Source organism: Chiloscyllium plagiosum, unplaced genomic scaffold (assembly GCF_037043375.1).
Source record: "Chiloscyllium plagiosum isolate Xiang-an unplaced genomic scaffold, Cpla_swu_hap1 HiC_scaffold_7, whole genome shotgun sequence".
In the NCBI taxonomy this organism is placed as follows: Eukaryota; Metazoa; Chordata; class Chondrichthyes; order Orectolobiformes; family Hemiscylliidae; genus Chiloscyllium; species Chiloscyllium plagiosum.
This window is the reverse complement of record NW_028270145.1, coordinates 72,545,914-72,570,123: the sequence shown is the minus strand read 5'-3', so window position 1 is coordinate 72,570,123 and position 24,210 is coordinate 72,545,914. Positions and strand designations below refer to the sequence as shown.

Below are 24,210 nucleotides of genomic sequence, written 5' to 3'. Positions count from 1 at the left end.
GTAAACATCCTCACTTTTCATTTTACTACGAAGGAGTTGAAAACATTGCAAGAGAAAAGAAAAAGGGGGTGGGGGAAAAAGAGAATGTATTCTGTAAGTGTCCAAGCACTTGCACTACTCCCCCAGGACTAACTTGCTACAGACTCAGCCAGCTGGACGCTAGCCAATGTAACTTCGGTTCCAATTTGCTGCAATATGAACCCACCGTATTGGTCCCAGGCTGGACGTTGCGTTTACTCAGTGTATGGCGCAGATTTCCATCAGTCATATTACAAAAGATCATAAAAAGAATACCACAGATGCACTAAGCCAATGCAAATTCTATATTTCCAAGTAAAAATTAATTATTGAATGATATTAGGAAAACAACAAATTATACAGGACTAATGTTGTGATAGAGCAACTATAAAAGTATAAATTATGGACCATTACTACTTTGTATGATGAGATTCTCTGGCACAAAACATTGATTTAATGATTTGAGAACTTATTGCATGGATTGTTGGAATCAGCTTCTTATTTTGGCAATGGCAAGTTCGCCTTCGAGAGATCAGAGTTCATTGGGGTGGGGCATTGGAGAAGTTCAGGAAAACATACCTCACTTTTAACAACCCACTGAAATCCTAAACAATTCTTCATACAAGATTTAAGGTGTTCTATGTACAGTTTTAATTACTTAGGAAAATTGATCTGCTTTGTGACTAAACATAACTCAAAATATATAATACATGCAGCAATTCCCATTGAAGTATAAATTTGCTAAATTAACTTGAGGCTGGATAGATACCAGCCATTACTGCATACCTACATAAAATAAAAGCATATACAAAAATGTACTTGATAAAATTTAACTCCGGACTGTCTGAGGTAGTATGGGCTGAGGTTAGAAACAGGAAAGAAGTCACCCTGTTGGGAATTTTCTATAGGCCACCAAATAGTTCCAGAGATGTAGAGGAAAGGGTAGCAAAGATAATTCTGGATAGGAGTGTGAGTAACAGGGTAGTTTTTGAGGTCTTTTAATTTTCTAAATATTGACTGGAAATACCATAGTTTGAGTACTTTAGATGGGTCAGTTTTTGTCCAATGTGTGCAGGATGGTTTCCTGACACAGTATGTAGACAAGTCAACAAGAGGCAAGGCCACATTGGATTTGGTACTGGGTAATGAACCTGGCCAGATGTTAAGTAGATGAACACTTTGTGATAGAGACCACAATTTGGTTATGTTTACTTTAGTGATGGAAAGGGATAGGTATGTAATGCAGGGCAAGAATTATTGCTGCGGGAAAGGCAATTATGATGTGATTAGACAAGATTTAGGATGGGTAAGGAAACTGCAAGTGGTGGGCACAATTGAAACGTGGAGCTTTATTTAAGAGACAGCTACTGTGTCCCCTTGATGATTATGTACCTGTCAGGCAGGGAGGAAGTGGTTGAGCAAGGGAACTGTGGTTTACTTGAGAAGTTGAATCTCTTGTCAAGAGGACAAGGAAGGCTTATGTTAGGGTGAGACATGAAGGCTCAGTTAGGGTGCTTAAGAGTTACAAGCTAGCTAGGAGAAGTCGCTGACTGGTTGGATCAAGGAAAACCCTAAAGCCTTCTATGAGACCATCATTGGCTAGACGAATGTTTTATTGTTTATCCCTAATTGCAAACACATTGCTGTGGGTCTGGAGTCAACATGTAGGCCAGACCAGATAAGGATTGCAGTTTACTTCAATAAAGGACATTAGTGAACCAGGTGGGGTTTTCCTAACGATTTGTTTCATGGTCATTATTTGACTCCTAATTCCAGATTTTCATTGAATTCAAATTCCATCATCTGCAGTGGCGGATTTCAACCCAGGTCCCCAGAACATTATCTGGATTAATTGATCAGCGATAATACCACAAGGCTGTTATCTCCCCTACATTTCTACTATTGTTTTTTTTTCCAGTGCCTAGATCGATGCCAGGTTGACCATTTATTTTCGATTCTTTGTTGAAACTTTGTAGTGATTGTTACCATTATGTGACAGTTTGCTAGGCCATTTCACAGAGCAGTTGATTGAAAATTAGAGGGGTGATCATGTTTGTTCTAACCCAAAATATGGTGTACCTAAATGATAGATTAATTTTTTAAATTTCACATGACTATGTCCATATTGATATTGACTATTTCCAATGTAAGCTTTTCAGTTACAGTGTTGGTGTAATTTTTTGATCTCCAATGTTTTACCTGCTACTTGCAGAGGAAAATCCAATGCTCCAGCCAGCTCTACTTCTAAAAGTAATATCTTTCATTTTACCTAAATCAAAAACTAAGCCGTTGTTGTCCACCCATTGGCACTATACTTGCACATCCTGGATAACCGTTTGCTCATTGTCACCTCCTGACAATGCTTGTCATGGCAGTAAAATGAGTAATGATAAAGTTATTGAAAACTTATTGAGAAATATTTGCTGTGAGTAGCAATTCTCTCTCCAAAAGGATGACAATGCATCGGCCAAAGTCTCTTGTGCCCTTGCCTTGAACTCTAAAGTTTGCTTTTTTTTTCCTGCCCTCCCATCTCAAGTTTTTCGAGCTCACGTTGTCCACCTTTGACATTAATCTCTTAAACTGCTGACTATCCAACTTTCCATCCCCTTCCTTCACCCATCCTAGAACCCAGTCCTGAGGAAGGATCACTCGACCTGAAACATAACTTTGAGTTTTCTCCACAGGTGCTGCCAGACCTGCTGAGCTTTTACTGCAATTTCTGTTTTTAGTGTGGTTGGTTATTTATTCTTGTGATATGGGCATCACTGAGAGGCTAATATTTGTTGCCCATTCCTCATTGTCATTGTCATTGAATTGACTGGTGTTTTTGGCCAGGTCCTACTGTTGTGGGTCAGAAATCCTATAGACTAAACTGGATATGAATTGTAGATTTCCTCTCAAATGCACAACAGTAACCAGATGGATTTTCGTGATAGTTGACACAGATATGATTACTAGTTTTCAATTAGAGATATTTTGTGTTAATTGAATTTATACCCTATACACATTCTTGTAAGGACATTACTCCTTTCTGAGCAATTCTTCCATGACCAGACCATTCTTATCCCTGCCTCCCCATTGTTGTTTAGATGGGTGGGAGTGCAATTCACTGGGTCCATTATTTTTTGTATAATTACAGCCAATTAATCATTTGAAGTGGCTTTTCTACTTTTCTGACCGTTTTTCATTTACAAAATGTTCTGCTCTTTCACATCTAGGTTATGCTTCTCAACAGCACCATCAGAAATCAGTGTTAGTTTTCACAGCTTACAATTCTTATCTCTACTGATAACTTTCTCCATCTGCAGTAGCACCAGATTATGTGAAGCTTTTATTTTAAGAGTTCCCATCCTTGTTTTTAGGTTTCTCCATGATCTTGCCCCCTCCCGCCTCTCTCTCATGTTCACCAGTCTACAACCATCAGAGAGATCTGTTGTAACCGAATTGTGGTTCTAATTTTGCTGGCTGTGCTTTTAGCTGCTAGCCTCTTTGGTCCAGAACTCCATCCCAAAATTTTTCCCTCCAGATGCTCTTTAAGATTTGTATGTCTAAACCAGTTGCATATTTGTGCCTTGCGGTCTAATTTTTCTGAAGCTGTAAACTGTATTTAAATTGTGCAATTTATTTTCTAAATAGATCATGGAAGACAAAAGCTGTTTATTGAAGAAAATTGAGATCAGTGTGTCAGAAGCAGAAAAACGAACAGGCAAAAATGCAGTAAACATGCAGGAGATTTATACAGTCTACCTTATTGAAACAAGGTATGTAAATATGTACTACTGCTAAGTTTCATTTATGTAGTTTCATAGTAGTGCCACTGCCTTGGTCTGTAGTTTGTTTTCTTTGGCGCATGCACAAATAACGTTTTGACTTTAGACTTCAGTAGCAGACATTTTAGCAGTTCTTGCTATGTAACTATAAAGTGATTTGTCCATGTTTTGATAAACATTTCATCATAAAAATTGATTTTAATTCTTTACAACATGTACTGTTTCTTTAGTATTTTACTGCATAGGAATTCTAAAATTTTTGCTAAGTGAGCAGGTGAAAGATCTCTTGTGCCAGATCAATGTTATGCCCAAATTTGGTGTACACTCATGCTGACTTCTTTGAGATTACCATATCAAATTTCACTTAAATTTTAAAAACCATTCTGAAGCTGTTAACTCAACATTTGCGCAAGTCATAAAATCACAATTGACACTTAGCCAAGAAAAAGTGGAGAAATATAATAACTGATCATTTGAAGTAATGCCAATGTGAGGTTGTGTGTTTCTGATCACTTTAAATACTACCTAATTCTAACCCTTTTTTGTGGTCTGTTTACCTAATGTACTGCATATTCCAGTATGCACTTCTCTTTCCAAACTGGAATAATGTGAATTTGTGCCTTTTATTTCCACTTCATGAAGTGGATGTTGCTGTTTAGACAGCATTTACTACCCACTCCCAATTTCCTATTGAAAGTGTTGGTGAGTCTCCTTTCTGCAGTCCATGTGATGTGGGCTAATCTATAGTGCTGTCCAGAAATTTGGTTCCATGATGAAAGAGCAGCAGCATGGTTCCAATTCAGGATGGTGTGTGGCTTGAAGGGCAGCAGGCAGATGATCCGTTATCCTACCAGATAGTAGAGATTGTGGGTTTGCACAGTGTCATTGAAGCAATCTTGGTGAGTTGCTGCAGTGTATCTTGTAGCTGTTAAGTGTGGTGGTGTAGGCAGGGCATTTTGAAGGTGGAGGGTTTGGTGCCAGCCAAGTGGGCTACTGTGTTGACTGATGTTGTATGCATTCTGGTTAAGTGGTGAGTTCAGTTGAGTTTTTGACCAATGGTAACTCCAAGGCTCTTGATTATAACAGGATTCGGTGATGGCATACCAATTGAATATCAAGAGATGGTGGTTAGATTACCCAGTTCTTATTGAGGTGCACATTGCCAGGCATTTATGGCATGGATGTTACTTGCTACTTGTCAGCCCAAGCCTGGGAATTATACTGATCTTTGGCTCCTTCAGTATCTGAGGAGTTGCAAATGCTGCTGAACGTGGTGCGATCGTCGGCAAACATCTCCAATTATGACCTTGTGGAAGGAAGATCATTGAAGAAACAGCTGAAAATGGTTGGGCCTAGGATGCTTCTGAAGAACTTATGCAGAATGTCCTGGGACTGACCTCCAATAACCATAACCCCCATCTTATATGCCAGGTATGACTTCAAGTGAAAGATTGTCCCTGGATACATTGATTTCAGTTATGCTTCTGGTCTTTCATCCACATTCTAGCAAGGCTAGAATGAGGTCAGCAGCTGACTGGGTGTCATTGAGCTGGTTATTGTTGAGCGGGTGTTGCTTGATGATGGTGTTGATGACACCTTCAGTCACTTTACTGATCAAGAGTAGACTGGGGCGGTAATTGGTTGAGTTGGATTTATCCTGCTGTTGCATACAGAACATACCTGGGCAACTTTCTACATTATTGGGTAAATGCCAATATTGTAACTTGAAGAGCTTGGCAAGGAGAATGGCAAGTTCTAGTCTTCAGTATGATTGCTGGAATGTTGTCAGCACCCATAGCCTTTGCACTGTCCAGTGCCTCTGACCACTTATTAATATCACAGTGTGAATCGAATTGGCTGAAGACTGGGGGTATATGTGATGCTGAGGACCAGAGAAAGAGGCCAAGTTGGATCATCCACTTTGGCATTTCTGACTCAAGCATTCACAGCAATCTCTCGCACTGATGTATAGGGCTCTGCCATCGTTGAAGATGGGGATATTTGTGGAGATGCCTCTGGTGAGTTATTAATTATTCACAACTGGGATAGGACTGCAGAGCTTGGATCTGATCCATTAGCTGTGGGATCACTGAGCTCTGTTAATTGTTCTGCTATTTGGTGTGTAAGTAGGCCTGCTTTGGTAGCTTCATCAGGTTGACACCTCATTTTCAGGTTTGCTGGATCCTCTCCTGGCATGCCCACCTGCACTCTCCATTGAGCAGGGTCGATACCTTGGCTTGATGGTAATGGTTGAGTGCTTGGCCATGAGGCTGCAGATTCTGCTGTTTTTTAACATATTTTTCTGCAGCCAGCAGGTTGGCAAGGATGAGATCATGTATGTTTTCTCCTTGTTTCCTCACTGCTTGCGGCAGACCCAGTCTAGCAGCTATGACCTTTTGGGACACAACCAGCTAGATCCGTGTACTAAGCCACTTTTAGTGGTGGACATTTGAAATTCCCTATTCAGACTACACTTTGCACTCTTGTCACCCTTACAGTTCCCCCCAAGTCTCTCTCAACAGGAGGAATCAGCCAAGGGAGACGGTATATGATGATCAGCAGGAAGCTTCCTTGCCACATTTCTCATGACGTCGAGACTTCATGAAGTCAGGAATCAATATTGAGGCCTCCCCTTGCCACCTCTATTGGGTCTATCCTGCCAGTGGGACAATGCATATCTGGGGATAGTGACAATGATGTTAAACACAGAACACCCCTTTGAGCCTGCTCTGCCATTCATCGTGATCATGGCTGATTTGTCCAACTCTATAGCCTAATCCTGCTCTTTTTTTTTTCCCTATAACTTTTTTTTTAGATTAGATTACTTAGTGTGGAAACAGGATCTATGGCCCAACAAGTCCACACTGACCCTCTGAGCAACCCACCCAGACCCATTCCCCTACATTTACCCCTTCACTTAACCTGCACGTTTTTTGGACTGTGGAAGGAAACCGGAGTACCCGGAGGAAACCCACGCAGACATGGGGAGAATGTGCAAACTCCACACACTGTTGCCTGAGCCGGGAATTGAACCCAGGTCTTTGGCGCTGTGAGGCAGCAATGCTAACCACTGTGCCACCGTGCTGCCCGTATTGATCCCATTTGCCCTGACTGCTATATGTATCTAATTACCTTGACTACATTCAATGTTTGGGTATCAACTACTTTTTGTAGTAACGAATTCCGCAGGCTCACCACTTTTTTTGCATGAAGAAATGACTCCCTGTCTCTGTCCTAAATGGATTGTTTGTTAGTAAGATATGATTCTGAGTGTATCACTGTCAAGCTATTGCTTAAACTAGTGTTTGAGACAGCTCCCCCAATTTTGGCATTAGCCCCCAGGTATTATTGCAAAGGACTTTGCTGAATCAACAAGGTTGGTTGTTTCTGCTGTTGTCTTTTCTGGTACCTGGATCAGTGTCACGTGGTCTGTCCAGTTCAATTTCTTTGATACTTTGTAATGATTGCATCAGAGTAGCTTGATTGGACACTTCAGAGGACATTGGAGTCCAATGTATTGCTGTGGATCTGGACTCGCACATAGACCAGACCAGGTGAGAATGGAGGATTTCCTTCCCTGAAGGGCATTAGTGAGCCACCGGTGTCTTTTGAAGTTAAATAAAAGTTATCAATACACCATCTGCCGTTGCTGGATTCGTACCTAGTCCCCAGAACATCAGTGGAGTTGCAGAATTAATAGTCCTGTGATAATACTACTGGCCACTGCCTCCCCCTTTATTGGAAATTCTCAATTATTCCTATGGAAGTATAAATAATAGTTAGAATAAAGTGCAACTGGTTGAAGATGACTTTGCCATTGCTATTAGGTGTTAATTCAACTGTCAAATGCATTTGATTCTTAAATTGCATGGGATCGGTGTGTCACTGGCTAGGCCAACATTGATTGCCCATCCCTAGTAACCTTGGCAAAGGTGGTGGTGAGCTGTTAAAACGTTAAGTTGCTTCATTGACTCCCAGGCTGCTTGAGAGGATTATGATTGTAGACAGATCAGGGGACCTATTTGTGAATCATCTTCTAGACCTGGGGATGTTTGGTCTGATTGCCTACTACATCTTTGCGGTTATGTCCATACCCGAGTGTCGTTGGAGAGGCTTTTCCAGCCCACTGTGGCCATCAGCCATGGAACACTCTCCAAGTGTTTCAATTTGAATTGTGTTAATTTAAATTATTGTTTTGATTGTTCGTTTCCCTCTTAGACTTTACCAAATTAAACCATGTTAAATTTACAGAACTAGAGTGGGGAAGGGGTGGGGAGAGAATAAAAATGACACTCCAGTCTTCTGTAGGCACAAAATATATGAAAAAGTCTGTTAAAAGGAGTAGAGCCAACTGGGGACCAAAATGGGATTTACACATGGAAGTATAGCATAGTTGAGGGTATTAAATGAATATTTCATGTTTGTCTTTAACAAGAAATAGAAGCCATGAGGGCAATAGGGTCAGAAGAGGAAATTCCTTCATGAGAGGGGTTCAAAATTGCTAAGGAGGTGGGATTTGATAGTAATACTTAAAGCTGATTATTTCTGCATTGTTAAAAATCTCAACACGAGGTTGTAGCCCAACAGATTTATTTGGAAGCACTAGCTTTTGGAGTGCTGCTCCTCCATCAGGTGGTGTCACTGGTCAACCCCATGATCTGACTACAATCCCATGGCGTACAAAGCTTTTTTTTTAAAATATAAAAACAGTTGTAACCCATAAGACTATACGAGATAGTCATAAAGATGTACAGCATGGAAACAGATGCTTTGGTCCAACTCATCCATGTTGACCAGACATCCTAAATTAGATGTAGAATTTGGCTATTCAGCCCACCGAACCTGCTTTGCCATTCAATCTTGTCTAATATGTTTGTCAAACCCATTCTTCTGCTTCCTCCCTGTAACCATTGATTCCATCTATCTTTTTTTTAATGACTTTGTCGCAGAAGGCTGTGGAGGCCTTGAGTTCCACAGGTTGACCATCCTCTAGCTGAAGAAATTCCACCTAGTTTGACCATGTGCCAATTTGCTTGTGCCTCTGGTAGTAATCTGGCAATTTACCTTTTTTGTATCTGTTTTTCAATTTGGTCCCTAGCTGCTAATATTCCCTCAGCAGAACCTTTTTTTATTAATCTGTATCATTAGTACCTATATCAGCCATGACACTGGATCTTCCCCGAGTTCTTCAAAAGTCCAAATGAGCGATCATGAACCTGGCCACCTGGGCACCATTAGTGGCTCTCTATTTTGGCCACGGTAGTGTCTGTACCCCTGACTGTACTATTCTTGATTTCAGCTTCACTTCTTGTGTTTTCCTCCCTGCCAACCTCCTCCTGACCCCTCCACAAAAAAAACAAATCAGCGCTGAGTTAGAGTTCCTTGAGCGAGCAACACTTGCTACAGATTTGGTTGCTATAAACCACAATGGGGTCCACCTGCTCTCACATTAATGCCTGGCCCTGCACCTTTTATTTTACTTGGTTCATTTTTTTCCTAAAAGAAATTCTACTTGTTTTTTAGTTTGTAGCCTGTAAATACCTTGTTCTACCTTCAGTCTGAAAGTAATCTGTATTATTCAAGTTATAGCTGTCACCAACTACTGAACTTATGGCTTACCTGTTATTTTGCTCTTTTGTGTTGGATGCCTGATCCTGGGCTTCAGCTTATCCTGTTTCTTTCAAAAAAAACTTGCAAACTGTGAGCTTAAAAAAGCAAGCAAAAAGCACCACTTTCCCTCTGCAATGAATTCCCACGCTGCCTCCAAATAAAGTCACTGATCCAAAGAGTTGCCTTTTATCTACCTACCTTGCCACCCTTGGGAATCTATAGACGTGTGCACCAAGGTCCCTCTGTTCTTTCCAGGGTCCTAACATTAATTTGTGGCTTTACTTGTTGTATTAGCCCTCCTGAAGTCACTACATTGCACTTTTTCTTTTCTGGGTTGCATTCCATTTGCCACACACCTGACCAGTTATTGATGTCCTGCTGTAGTTTAAAGCTGCTCTCCTCACTATTTTACCACCTTAGCCATTTTTGTCCATGAACTTAATCACATCCCCAGTCTTTAAGTTGAAATTAATGTACACCACAAGTAAGGGTCCCAGTACTCAGCCTTGTGGGACTCACTGGAAGCAGATTTGCAGACACTGAAGCAATCTGCCTTCACCCTTTGCGTCCTGCCTCCCAACCACTTTTAGAATCTAATGTGCCATTTTTGCCTGCAGTCCCATGGGGTTTTAATTTCTGGACCAGTCTGACATGAGAAACCTTGCCAAAGCATTGTTAAAATCCACATAGACCACATCAGATGCCTTTTCATTTGACTGCATCTCTGATGTTTGATTCTTTGCTCCTAAGTCTATTATTTAAGTTTTTTTTGTAAGAACTGATGCAATGAAAAGGTGATTAGCAACATAATTTCCTATCACTCAGCCAATTTTGTGTCTGAGTTATGGTTAACTGATATTTTTGGGCTGAAGGAAGTGGTTGATATTGGCATCCCTGCCAATATTTGACCAGTGTAAAGTTCACTTTATTAGTAATATTTGATTATGTTCTATAGTGATTTTAAAATATGGTCAACTGGACTCTTCTGTTAGGATTAGATTAGATTACTTACAGTGTGGAAACAGGTCCTTCGGCCCAACAAGTCCACACCGACCCGCCGACTTGTTGGGCCGAAGCGTAACCCACCCATACCCCTACATTTACCCCTTTACCTAACACTACGGGCAATTTAGCATTTAGGATGATGTCTGCAAAGTTAGTTTTCATTGCAGGTTACAGAATACCTTCCAAACACACTTTCATGCATTTGATACTGGGAATTTTTGTACATTTTTTGAGACTTCACTTGAAAACAAGCTAACTTCATATTGGTACAGATTCAATGTCAAATGGCTATTTTCTGTGCTGTAGACTTCTATGATTAACAACCATAATGAAAAATGCTTTGAGAAATGGCATGCATTTGTTTATGGAACTGGTAAATCCAGAAAGAAACAGAAAATTGTTGAATTTAGATTTTGATGCACTGAAGAATTGAAATCACTGGGTTTTGGGAATAATGGCATCACTCCTTTGTTCATCACATCACTTACTTGAACTCTTAGTCTGATTTGCCCGTATGTGTTCACATGACACACAACTTGACATGATATATGGTCATTGCTCTTTGTTTTTAGTAGGTAAATATGCTATTCTGTGTAATTGCAACAAATCTTTTTACTGCTTTCCTATTAGTTTGGTCCCTTCATCACTTGCTCCTCCTTCATTTATTCCTTAATAGATGGAACAGGTATACGGACATCCTAGAGCAGTCAAGGAGAAATTTAGTCTCATTCTCTGCCATTCTTTTTTGTCTGCTTTCAGGTGCCCTTGGATAGGGAATGTGCAAAGTCTATTCTAATCTTGAAACCTTTACCTGTAGTTTCTGGGGGCATCAGTTATGATTCAGCAGTCGGTCTAATGGTTACCCAGAATTAGCTCTGTGATCCTTGGACTTCTTTCAGGGTAATAGTGGAGATCAAGTGAGTTGGTATTCCCTGAATTCATTGACATTAAAGGTGTTTTTTTTTTTTTGGCGAGCATGACAGTTTTGGGGGAAATTGCCCATCAGAAGTTTTGGCCCAGCTTTTCCTCTGGCCAGTTATGCCAGTTTGGTGGAAGTGGCACATGAGATCCCTGTGGTATTCCCGATGTAACACACTCAAAAAGATATCCCTGGGAAATTTAAACTTTCTGGTGAGCAATTCCACGACCTCAGCAACCTTCTGAACCTTCCTAATGACAGGCCTTTGCCCAAAACGTTGATTCTCCTGCTCTTCCGATGCTGCCTGACCTGCTATGCTTTTTCTGCACCACACTCTACTCTCCAATCCTCTTTTGCCTAACCTTCTGAAAGATCCTGTTTAAAGCAGAATTTGGAAATACATTGAAATTGCAAGTTACACTCTTTAGTGTATAGACTCACTGAATAATTATTAAATTGGCCCCAACTTACCCTAAATACCTTGACACTTGGCAGCCGCAGTTCTTTCGGTTTTTATTTGTTGTAAATCAGAAACGAGAACTGCTGAGCTTTTCCAGCAATTTGTTTTGACAGCATCTGTGAAGAGAAAGTTAACCTTTTGGCTATGGTGACCCTTCTTCAGAACGGTGACACTTGGGTACCATACCTTTCCAGCGCCCTAATGTCACACTTGCCTTAAGATTAGATAGCCGCTATTGTAGTGGCGGTCAGGACCCTTTTTTTTCTTTTGAAAGATTTTGGAAACTAGTCACTGCTGTGAAAGGGGGCCTGGTTTGTCTTCCTTACAGTTCTGTACTGCAAAAGAACTATTAGAATGAAAGCACAGCTGCATTCTAAGGGAATCTTAATTGGAATTTCCTATCAGAAATGAGCAACTCCCATCTATTCTTTAATTGAAAGGTAGGGCCTTCTAAACAACATTTAAGTCTCAACTTACTTAGCATTTTTATTTTTTTGCTTTACTCATTTAGGCAATCCCTGCATACCAAGGATCATCCTGGTGATCCTTCTCTGAATTGCCTCCACCTTCCCTCAAATAAGGGGACCAAAACTGCTCTCTCTGCTCCAATGCAGTCTCACCAGCACCTTGTACGGTTGCAGTGCGACTTTCCTACTCTTTATACACTCTGGCCCTTATTTCAAAGGGTTTAAACATTTCATTGGTCTTCCTAATTACTTGCTGCACCTGTGTGCAAGCTTTCTGTTGCGTGCATTATTATCTGAAACATGTCCAGTTGAGCTTATGCATGCTTTTCTGGTTTCCTTTTGCCTCTGATTTAATTTCAAAATGAAACACTAACCAGCTCTGAGAATAATGTCTGATTCATTTCCTGTTGCAGATATTTAATGTTCAGCTGTTAAATTAATTTGGTTCGCCAGCACATTTTTCCAACATCTCCTAGGAATATGGTTTCTGTATACACTTAGATATTAGCCACATTTACTTTCATATTGTAACAACTTGTCTTTTGTCCTACCTCCTCTCCCTTGTGGCATCAAGCTTGAGTAATAAAAGGACATTCTATTTCAATAATGTTATCACTTTACATACTTAAATCTCCTGTGTTCTTCACCAAACAGTAAAGAACACACACTCCAGAAACTTTCAGGATTTGTGTAAGCTTTTTTTATTAGCAAGAGGTACAATTTACTTATTAACTTTACTGAAATTTAGAAATAAATTCTTGCCTAGTTACCAACATATATTTTAATTTCTGCACTGATCTGGTGCAAAGTTCAGTGGAAGGTTATGAAAAGTTGACTTAATAAATATTTTAATAACCACTGGTGTGTCCAGATGTTTTGTTTAATGGAGTCAATCTATTTTGTGCATTAAATAGGTGTGTAATACATGTGACTATGATTTCAAATGTTTAGAGGTGTAGATTACCCTAAAGTACGCATTGCCTTTGCACGAGAATTTATCGATACTTTTCACTCTGAGGGGCGTCTCTTTATAATTTTATGTTTTTGTCTTCTCTTAGTTGTTTACAAATTTGCTGTCAACTATTTCAAATAAGGGACTAGAAAAAGCAAATCAGAATTGCAGCTGTTTCTACTGTGGTCTTTGAAACTAAATTGCAGAGAAGATCCATTATGTGATCACTGAAAGTAAACTCGTTTTGTTAAATGATCCTTAAGGAGGAAGTGAGGACTGCAGATGCTGGAGATCAGAGCTGAAAATGTGTTGCTGGAAAAGCGCAGCAGGTCAGGCAGCAGCCAAGGAGCAGGAGAATCGACGTTTCAGGCATGAGTCCTTCGGGCATGCCCGAAACGTCGATTCTCCTGCTCCTTGGATGCTGCCTGACCTGCTGCGCTTTTCCAGCAACACACTTTCAGTAAATGATCCTTAATTCTACCTTAAGAATTTATCAATTGAATGTTATGAGAACTGGGGAATAGAAGTATATTTTGAACATGATTGATCCTCAATAGATTTGAAGATACTTTTTTTTAAAAAGTCCACTTCAAATAGTTTTTCAGCTGCTATTGTTGAAAATATTTTTGACAGTTAATCTTTTCATAGCCGTACAGCATAGAACCAAGCCTTTTTTGACTCTCTGTGGTGACCAACAAACACCACCAGATTGCACTAATCCCATTTACCCGCACTTGGTCCATAACTTCCTATACCCTGACATTTTAAGTACTCATCCAGATGTTCCTCAAATGTTGGAAGAGTAGCTGTCTCCACCAGAATGTTTGTTTCATATTTCTACCACCAGAAAATTTTTTTCTGGCAGATCAGTTCTGTACCAATCCCATTTCGTGTCTAGAACATACTGAAGGATATTTTTATCAATATGTTTTCCTTAGTGCACACTTATGCTATGAACTCTGATTCATTTTAATGTTAGTGTGGAATTATTTCCTGCCTGTGAATGAATGGGAAGGCATAGGATGTTCACTTAAAGTTTTGATGTTAAACAAGAAGTATATTTGGTTACATGTTTCACTCTTAACTTGTTAGAAATGTCTTTGGTAATTAAACTTTATCTGTTACGGGTAGAAGGAATACAGTTTATTAATCGAACCCAGAAGTTGGCAATCTGATTTTGTTTTTTGTTTTAATACTTTTTCATTTATAGGACACATGATTCACAAAATGAAGAGGAGAACTCTGTGCCAGATTCACTCTGGAGACGATACAGTGAATTTGAATTGTTGAGAAATTATTTAGTTGTTACATATCCTTGTATAGTGGTACCACCTCTACCTGAAAAAAGAGTGAGTAAATTTCATTTTTGCATCGCCTGCATCCCCAAATGCGTGACATTCAGTAATTGTCAATTGCAATAATCAAATATGTAAGTAATTCTTTAAAATGAAGGGCTGCATTTTGAACCCTGTTGACATCCTGCACCGTGCATGAGGGTATCTAAGGCTTATGCTGAAGAAAGTATCCAGTGAGCTTTTTTCTTTTCCCTTGATACCTGACTTTCACAAATAAGGTGGTGTACGAGTCCATTCCATTTCTAACTAGGGAGCAATCAATTAAAAATATTACATTTTGAGAATACTGAAGTAGATCAGATGCAATGCCATAGATGGCAGTTCTTTTAATAAAGCATATTGCTGAAAGCTTTTCTCTTGCCATTTCAGACTTCTTATTAATGTAGATTTTAGTATGAAATGGATTCAAATCCCAATATAATGGAGTCATTCTTTAAAGTAGTCATTAGAGTGAAGAAAAGTTAGATATCCAGTGCTCTGGAATGTATTCTTTGGATTCGACCATAAATTTCCAGGTTAAATCTCAAATGAGAGAAACCAATTGTCATACATAGAAACATCGAGTACTGCAATATTTTTGGGTTGCTGTATATTGGTCCACCATGTTGGACTTGCTCAACCTGCTTTGATCATGTGATAATGCTTCCTGTAAGATTTGAATTCTGCAAACCTTATTATTAGCATGTTGTGGCCTGCTTTACCCCAGGGAAATCACAACTGAAAGTAGCTTCAACATTATTCAATAACAAGTGCCAGTTGAGTAACCTGCCTTCTATTCCATTCCTGCAGGCAGAATTTGTTTGGCATAAGTTATCCGCTGATAATATGGATCCTGATTTTGTTGAACGACGAAGGATTGGTCTTGAAAACTTTCTGTTGCGTGTTGCTTCACATCCTACTCTCTCTTGTGACCCAATTTTCTATTTATTTTTAACACAGGTATTGGAAGTTTGATTTGTTTTGTTAGCTCTGCAATTTTAATACTTTTCATTGCAAATGGATGGCTTTGGCATTATTCAGTGACCAGTATGGCTGTAGAAAAATGAGAAAGAAATGCTGTATCATTTTAAAAATCTAAATGGGGATCTTTACTGTACTATAAGCTAAATAGTATGTTTTCTTAAAAAAAAAAAATTCTTGACCAAAGACCAAGTCTTTTTTTTTCTGATACTATGGTACTCTTAAGACAAATAATTTCAATTTCCTTTTTGGCATTGACAAGTCACCAACTGATTAATTCAAACTTCAGGCTTTTGTCAAAAACTTTTTTTGTCATCTGACTTTGGATATAAAATGGTACAATTTTTCCTCTGGCATGTTTGTTTCTTTGCTATTTTTGTTTCTTTCACCCACAGGTGAGCACCCCCTCTCACATCCACTTGAATGGTGTACAGAGTTTGAACAGAAAATGGCTAGTTGGTCATCAAAAGCTTTGCCTCTACCAATGCCTAGAGTATAATTTTTGTGAATTCTGCAACACCCTTACTTGATTTTCCGTCAAAGTTCTGCAAACGTATTGCTTCTAGAACTACGAAAATTTATTTTGTAAATTGGTTCAGAGCCACTTCCATGTTGTTGCTGTTTTGATCTGTTTCTGAGAGAATGGCATCTGTGATTTGATGTCTTGATGCATTCTCCAGAACTGTTGCTTATAGGTTGAAGAAGCTACATTTTAGTCATGTCCCTCAGAAAACAATCTATAAATGTGTTGATACATAAACGTGACAGTGTTTGCTGTTACCTATTGTACTTCATCATTTATAGTACCTCCACTCTGAGGCAATCCAAATTGCTATGCCACCATATCATTTTCACAACCCAGTTCTTTTCTTTTCCTTTCACTTTGGATTTCTCTTGCTCAAAAACTGAAAGCCTTAAACCTGAAAGATTAATATTACTGGATATTTTTTCATTTATGCAGGATGTAAAATTACTTGTATGTCTGTGAATTGCAAGTAATATAATTTTAAATTGGATCAAACAAGTGGCTGCAATATTAGATGGTCATAAGTTTGCAAAACAATTGTACAACTCCAATAATTTAGTGTTCAAATATACTGAGCCAGTTTGCAGCAATTACTTGATATGTAAACTACATATTTTGAATGTCATGCTGGAATACTATTACAGCTGGTTGTTCACTGTTTACGGTTTAATTTTCTTAGGAAAATGGCTGGAAAGAAGCAGCAAATGAATCAGGGTTCCAAGCAAAGGTAAAGTTGACTTGACTTTTTTTTAAAATTGGCTTATTAACTTAAATGTGAAAATATGTGCTATATTAATGGAAAATTACTACTTTCAAATTATTAGAGTCTGATTTTTTTTTAATTGTTTTGCAAAGACACCTGACTAATTTATATGTATCATTCAAATTGTCAAGCTGAAATCTAAACACTGTTTTGGTGTTTCAGTTAGAATTTGTAAGCATTTCTGGAAGGAATTTAACTCTTTAATTGGCTTGACAGTTTAGTGCTGAATGTTAAACTATTTCAGTGCCTTTTTGTGACTTTCAAATAAGCATTTTGAGCTATTTTTGACTGAAGAAAGAACAGGTGCAGTTGTCAATAAACCAATTGACTGGCCTCTTAAACCCATTCCTAACCATGTGATATGGTACTTCTACATCTCTTTAATTGCAAGAAATGTGTTGCAGCATCAGGCTTTGTTGATTCAGTTGACCTGTCACATTCAGCACAACATGTTATCGTATTTTCCCAAAATTGATATCTCTTGTCATTAATTGTGAGCTATCTTTTTTTAGCAATTTTAAATTTTTAATTGATCAATTCTTCACTTTTAGTTTTCATTCTGATGAGTGTTAATTGATTTAGGAGTTGATTAGTATCAGCTGATTACCTTGTGCAATACCGAAGTCCTCTTTTTCCAGTTAGTGGCATTTAACAAGGATCGTGTCTTATCCATCCAGGTGGACATAAGTGATCGTGTGATGAGTCCCCCAACCCCCAAACTCTAACCAGCTAATCACTAGAACATATCAAGTAACTTGTCACATTTCAGTTATCAAGATCTTGCTATGTCTATTTGTCTGCTCCCATAAGCAACGTTTCCTCTTTTTATTTGTAACTCACGAACCCTGGAGTTGTGGATTGTCAGATCATCCATGACTTCATTAAATAGCAGTGCTGACTCAATGGCCATATGGTCTACTTTAGTTCTTGCATCTTACGATCTTTTATTTTTCAAATCCAGAAGCAAAAAAACACTATGTTCCTGTTTAATCATGCCCTAACTAGAGAATTGCACTGGAGAAATCCATTTTTTAAATTTTCTATCTTGTTATGGAGGGGGGGGGAAATAAGTTATTTTTAATTCTAGCTAGTTTATATACATTTTCTGCATTTTAGAGCGCAACACTGACCATCATCCCTCCTTCAAGATGAAGGTTTATTGCACTGCATTGCAGAAAACTTTGGATTACCAAATATGGAGAAACCTTTTTAACAGAATTGTCTAACAATCAATTCAGAATTGTTTTGAAGGTTTTCTTGATTCACTTATCCTCCAACTCCTTGCCCCTAACTATATATTTACCCATTACCAAACAACTGATTGACCTTTTTATTGAAAATACTCTAAGTAGTGTGAGCAGCATAGCCCATAAAATGAGGTTAATGTACTATCTTGTGATTTTAAAGAACTGATGTATACAACATTCAAGTGACCTCTAACCCCATTTACTTCTGCAGCTGAGCAAAGTCAGCACAAATATGCATTCAAAGAATGACGATCATAGGAAACGTTACAAATTGCACTCAGACATTTTAAAAATCTGACTCCATTGTGCTGAAGAGCAATGTGTGCTCCACATTTTGTAGTTAGAGGAATAATGAGAGTACAGACTATTTGCAGCTTTGTTCATTTTATGCCACATGCTCTTTGCATCTGATTTAAAATTCTCATTTGCAATTGATTTATCCATGGCAACTTCAAACTATGATGTATTTGCTTGATTTTTCGGACTCTGGTCGTTTTGCCATTTAACTTCAAAAGTACAAGTTCTATTTGCCTTGGCTGTACTGCAATAGGTAAATCTGGAATCCACAAGGACTAAAGGGATTGTTTTCAATACTTAATCTCTTTTGAGGTTGCTTTTGGAGCAGTGCTTGCCTTTTTTTAATGTCAGAATTTGGGACACCGCTACTTTTGTCTTCCATTTGTTGAATCATAATTTTGAAATTTGAGTGAATTGCACTAGGTCATCTGGCAAGATCGAGGGAGAAGAAAAAACCCAAATTCTATTTGAATCGGGTGAGACTGGTCGACCATTACTTATGTCATTCAGCAGATTGATCTTAAATTGAATGACTTGTCTCTTCTTTCAGTGGAGTTTATCAAAATACTTATCTGTCTGTGACTTAGTAAATTGATTTAAGCATCTGGTGATATCAAGACTGGCTAATTTATGTCAAGCTTCTAGTTTTGTTGCATGGAAGCTTCTAGAAGTTGCAAGTAATGTTAGTGAACTTTCCTGGGATTTGTTATTACTCTGTAACTTATGTTGTGAATACTTAGTTTGTGGTTCAAGTAGATTTACAATATACCATTTAGTTTTAGAATGTCTGTTTTAAGTAAAATTTAACCACAAAATAGAATAAATGCAATTAAAGCAGCTTGAAGTCAATTACATTTTTAAAAGGTTGGGATCGTAGTAGGCTGAGGTTGACAGCTAAAACGGTAAATTTTATGAAACAGTAGGTGATCTTTCTTAGCTGGAGAACTGAGATGTAATGGATACACTGATTTGAAAAGTGTAATCCAGTGAGGTTTTTGTCCTGGGAGTTGGAGTCATGTTATTTTTAAAAACATTTCTGTGAGCCATGAAGATTTTTTTGCCTATCGAGTAAAACAACAAACTGTAAATGAGGCATAAATGTCTGTTTGAAGATTCACCAACATGAGGTGATTTGGAGTTTTGGAAGGCTGTCTGGTTTCTGAGAGGGTTTTTAGCTGCAATTTGGTCCTTTATATAGTTTGCAGCTCAATGGGAGAAGTTAATCAAAAATAAGTGTCTGACAGACCTGCGCTGAATTTTAAAAAAAAACCTAACTTTGATCATTTGGAAGATGGAAAATCGTGATCTCTTTCTGATTTTGTGAGAAGCAGAAGTTTGAAGATTGTCTAATTTGAACCAGTGGGAGAATCTATAGTTGGGCCTTGCAGTGTGCCATCATGCAAAAGAAAGTAACCTGCAGTTTAGCTTGGAAGCTTTGGGAAAAGTAACCAGAACAAGGGACTTGTACTTCGATAGTGAAGAAAGGGTATGTGAAAGTATATAATTTTTTTTTAAAACTTCTAAGAATTCTTGGAAGAACTGTACATATGAAGTTTTGAATCATTTAGTAATTGGTGCTTTTTAATTTTTTAATTAAGTTTTGGTTTAAAATTAATAAAATCTTGAGACAATGCAGTTGGTTAAAACAAGGTAGTTGGAGTATTTTGGTATTCATGGTCCTTGAAGACTGGATTGTGATGAAACATGTTGAAGAATAAAATTCAATTTCTCTGAAACAATCTGAAGGATTGCTCATGAGTCACTGATGCAAATGCAATCATGATCCTATTAATCATCATTTTTTTTTTGAGCCATAATTTGCTTACTTAAAGTAGGTTTTTGTTCTCTCCCTTCCAATATCATTGGTATTTTCTGCTCAAAACTGAGATTGTAAACTAAAGCTTCTTTATTTCCTCCTTTTTTTTTTGCTCTTCTGCAGTTATTCTTGACCAGTTTTCAAATATTCATTATCCAAGCTTGTCAGATCTCATTGCTATTTCCTTTTTTAATTCCTCCATTTTGTGCATCATATTTTCTGTCCTAGTTGCTAAATAAGTAACATATTCAAGTTTTAAAAGAAATGCAGCAGATAACTAGGTACATCTAACAGCTTTAATATGTTGTGAAGTATTAAAATGCAACAGAACCATACTTTACAGAAGTAGAAAAATTGAATTGGTATAATACTGTAGCTATGTGATCTGGGGGTTGGAAGGGGATGGAAGAATGATGTATTCAGACACAAGCTGAAGCAGAATCACATTGTGTATGAGTGAAATGTTGCATTTCTGTTGGTAACTCTTCAGTCTGTAGCTAGAGCAGTCATACTTCATGAAAGAGATTGAAATGTTACATCTTGGCAGACTGGGTCTTCTTCACATGATAGTACACATTCCAAAGTATTACACTGGGTGGGGATCAGGAGCAGCAACTCTGACTCTCCCCATAACACCCCTGGCCTTTGTAAGTAAAATGTCCTTATTTGAACTTTAATTTAAAATGTTATTTTGGTGGCTTTCAAATTCATTTTTTAATAAGTCATAATAATTGCTAACATTGCCTACGTTGGGGCATTAACACTGTTGCAGCAGACTACAAACAAGTATTGTTGCTTTGTTCTGTCAGACAGCATGGCTCCAGGTGCTTTTCTTTCCTCCATTCTCCACTTCTTATTATTTCAATGCTCGTCATTTATAACTGCCTGCTGTTAAAGAACCATAGTCATACGAAACAGGAACAGACCCTTTGGTCCAACTCGCCTGTACCAAACAGACATCCCAATCTGATCTAGTCCCATTTGCTAGTACTTGGCCTGTATCTTAGTAAACCCTTGATATTCATGTACCCATCCAGATGCCTTTAAATGTTGTAATTATACCAGCCTTCACTACTTCCTCTGGCAGCTAGTTATGTACTTGCATCACCCTCTGTGTGGAAAACGTTGCCCCTCTGGTCCCTTTTTAAAATCTTTCCCCTCACTTGGGCCAACAAGTGGTAAGTAACATTCACGCCACACAAATGCCAGACAATGACCGTTGCCAGTAAGAGACACTCTGACCACCGCCCCTTGACATTCAACAGTAGTATTTTCACTGAATTCCCCCACTGCCAACATCCTTGGGGGTTACCATTGATCAGAAACTCAACTGGACACACCACATAAATGCTGGCTATAAGAGCAGGTCAGTACTAGGAATACTGTGGCGAGTAACTCTCCACCTGACACCTCAAAGTCTATCCACCATCTACAAGGCACAAGTCAGGAGTGTGTTGGAACACTGTCCATTTTTCTGTATGGGTGCAGGTCCAACAACACTCAAGAAGCTTGACACCATCCAGGGAAAGCAACCTGCTTGATTGGCACCACACTTACAAACATTTAATCTCGGTAGCAGCAGTGTGTACTATTTACAAGATGTGCTGCAGAAAATCAAAGATCCTTAGATAGCAACTTCCAAACTCAAGACCACTTCTTCCTAGAAGGATAAGGAAAGCAGGTACATGGGAACACCTCCACCTGCAAGTTCCCCCTTCAAGCAGCTCACCACCCTGACCTGGAAATGTACTGCCATTTCTTCGCAATTGTTGGGTCAAAATTCTGGAATTCCCTCCCTAATGGCATTGTGGGTCAACGCACAGCAAGTGGACTGCAGCAATTCAAGAAGGCAGCTCACCACCACTTAAGGGCAAATAGGGATGGGCTATCAATGCTGGCCAGCCAGCAATGCCCAAGTCCCACAAATGAATTTAAAAAAACTTTAAACTTATTCCCTCCATTGTGGAGTTACCCCAACCTTGTGAAAAGACTTGAGCAATTCACCGGATCCATGCCCCTCATGTTTATAAACCTTTGTAAGGTCACCCCTCAGCCTCTGATGCTCGAGGGGAACAAAAAAAACCCTACAGTGTTCAGCCTCTCCCTATAACTCAAACCCTCCCATCCCAAAAACTTATTTTGTAAACTTGAGTGCAGAAAAGATTTAACAGCAATCTCCCTATAAAAGGCGACTGGAATTGTATGCAGCACTCTCTAAGAGGTCTCATCAATGTCCTGTACAGCCATAACCCCTCAATTTCTGTACTCTGTGCTGACCAATGAAGGCAAGCATGCCAAATGCTGCTGTCATTACCCTGTATATCTGTGACTCCATTTTCAAGGAACTGTGCACCTGCATCCTGAGGTCTTCATTTGCCACACTCCCTAGGGCCCTACTGTTAACTGTGAACGTCCAAAACCTGTTCGGTGTTTTAAATGTGATGCATACTGTTCATGTGATTGGGCTGTTGCTGGTTTGGTAGTTTCAGAATTTAGGAACCAGTACTGAGGAACAGGTTTTGAGTGTACTATGGAAGATGTGAGAGGAAGGAAGGTGTCATAACAGGAGGACCTGGAAAAGGTGAAACTCTGGCTTGTTTTGCCAGACTCCCATTTGGTTATCTGTTGTCTATGGGTTCCATAATGAATAGCTAAGTTGTATATCATAAGAATGTTTTGAAATACATGCATAAAGTGGTATTAGGCTAATAAAATTATACATTTGAACACTGCCAGTACTAACGTCTTATCTTTTGTAAGAGCTGTGTTTTTATTAAGTAGTTTTTCTGTTTGTTTCCTTATTATCCATTACTCCATGAGAATAACCAAGTTGTCCTTTGAAATTGCACTATATTTTGCAGCTTTAACTATCCATCAAACTCTTCAGTGTATAAAAATTCAGTGTTGCAAATGTGGCATTGATTTAACTGAAAATCTAGTATTTGAATTTTTAAATGTAAACCTGTAGTGAATTGTTATTCTTGGCCATGTACTTAATGTTGCAATTTGAGTTTGTTTTTAAAATCATACCCTTTTATGTGGTGTAACCCTTAAATTTTGACATTCTGTGCCAATTGGTTGTAATTCCATGCCTGTCTGAAAATAGCTCCTTGGAGACTACAAAACTACTGTAGTCTTAACTTCAGAGCTGAAAATGTGTTGCTGGAAATGCGCAGCAGGTCAGGCAGCATCCAAGGAACAGGAGAATCGACGCTTTGGGCATAAGCCCTTCTTCAGGACGCTTATGCCCGAAGCGTCGATTCTCCTGTTCCTTGGATGCTGCCTGACCTGCTGCGCATTTCCAGCAACACATTTTCAGCTCTGATCTCTAGCATCTGCAGCCCTCACTTTCTCCTTGTAGTCTTAACTTCAGCCTGAACTAAAGATTTAAAAATGTCCAAGAGGTGAAAAACCCAACCTTCTGAGCCACTGTTCTATCTTTTCTGTCCGCTGAAAAGGTCAATTGAATAGAGTTTAAGAGCAAATAATTTCTTCACTATGCTGCCATTGAATGAAGAAGGATTGTTTTCAAATATTTAAATTTGCCTTTTTTATTTTAAAACAGGCAGATTCCAGATTAAAAGCACTCAATGCAACATTCAGAGTCAAGAATCCAGACAAGTAAGATTTTTTTTTTTTTCCCTTTTTGTAACATTGTTTTAAACTAGCAGCTTTGTTTTCTTACCAAACCTGAGGGATCGATAAGTACTTTTTTTGGTCTATTCTATCACATATTTTTCCTTAACTTAGTGCTCAACATACAAAAAGTATAATGCTGAATTGATATGCCAGCTAGGGATATAGCATGAGAATTTAGATTGCATGGAGAAGCTCATCTGTATAACTTATTTTTTGTGATAACTGGCTTGACTTTGACTTGTCAACATGGTTTTATAAATGAGCCATTGTGCACATGAAATTTCTCTGCATATTGCATATATGATGAATAATGTCTTAAGTGCATGTAGCATCATTTGGTGACCTGGTTTGTCTGTAGTCTCCAAACCATTAATAAATTTGTAGAGAAATGCACCACGAAGGAGGA

At 38.6% G+C, this 24,210-nt stretch overlaps 1 protein-coding gene across 1 annotated transcript in view; it reads left to right on the top strand.

Moving 5' to 3' along the window:
• The window catches only part of snx4 (sorting nexin 4), a 53,896-nt gene that overhangs the window by 5,628 nt on the left and 24,058 nt on the right, over window positions 1-24,210 (top strand). The window contains exons 2-6 of the mRNA XM_043693968.2: window positions 3,655-3,779; window positions 14,412-14,550; window positions 15,346-15,495; window positions 16,722-16,769; window positions 23,731-23,786. Of these exons, the coding sequence (XP_043549903.1) occupies window positions 3,658-3,779; window positions 14,412-14,550; window positions 15,346-15,495; window positions 16,722-16,769; window positions 23,731-23,786 (515 nt within the window). The 5' untranslated portion in view covers window positions 3,655-3,657. The remainder of the gene's footprint in view (window positions 1-3,654; window positions 3,780-14,411; window positions 14,551-15,345; window positions 15,496-16,721; window positions 16,770-23,730; window positions 23,787-24,210) is intronic.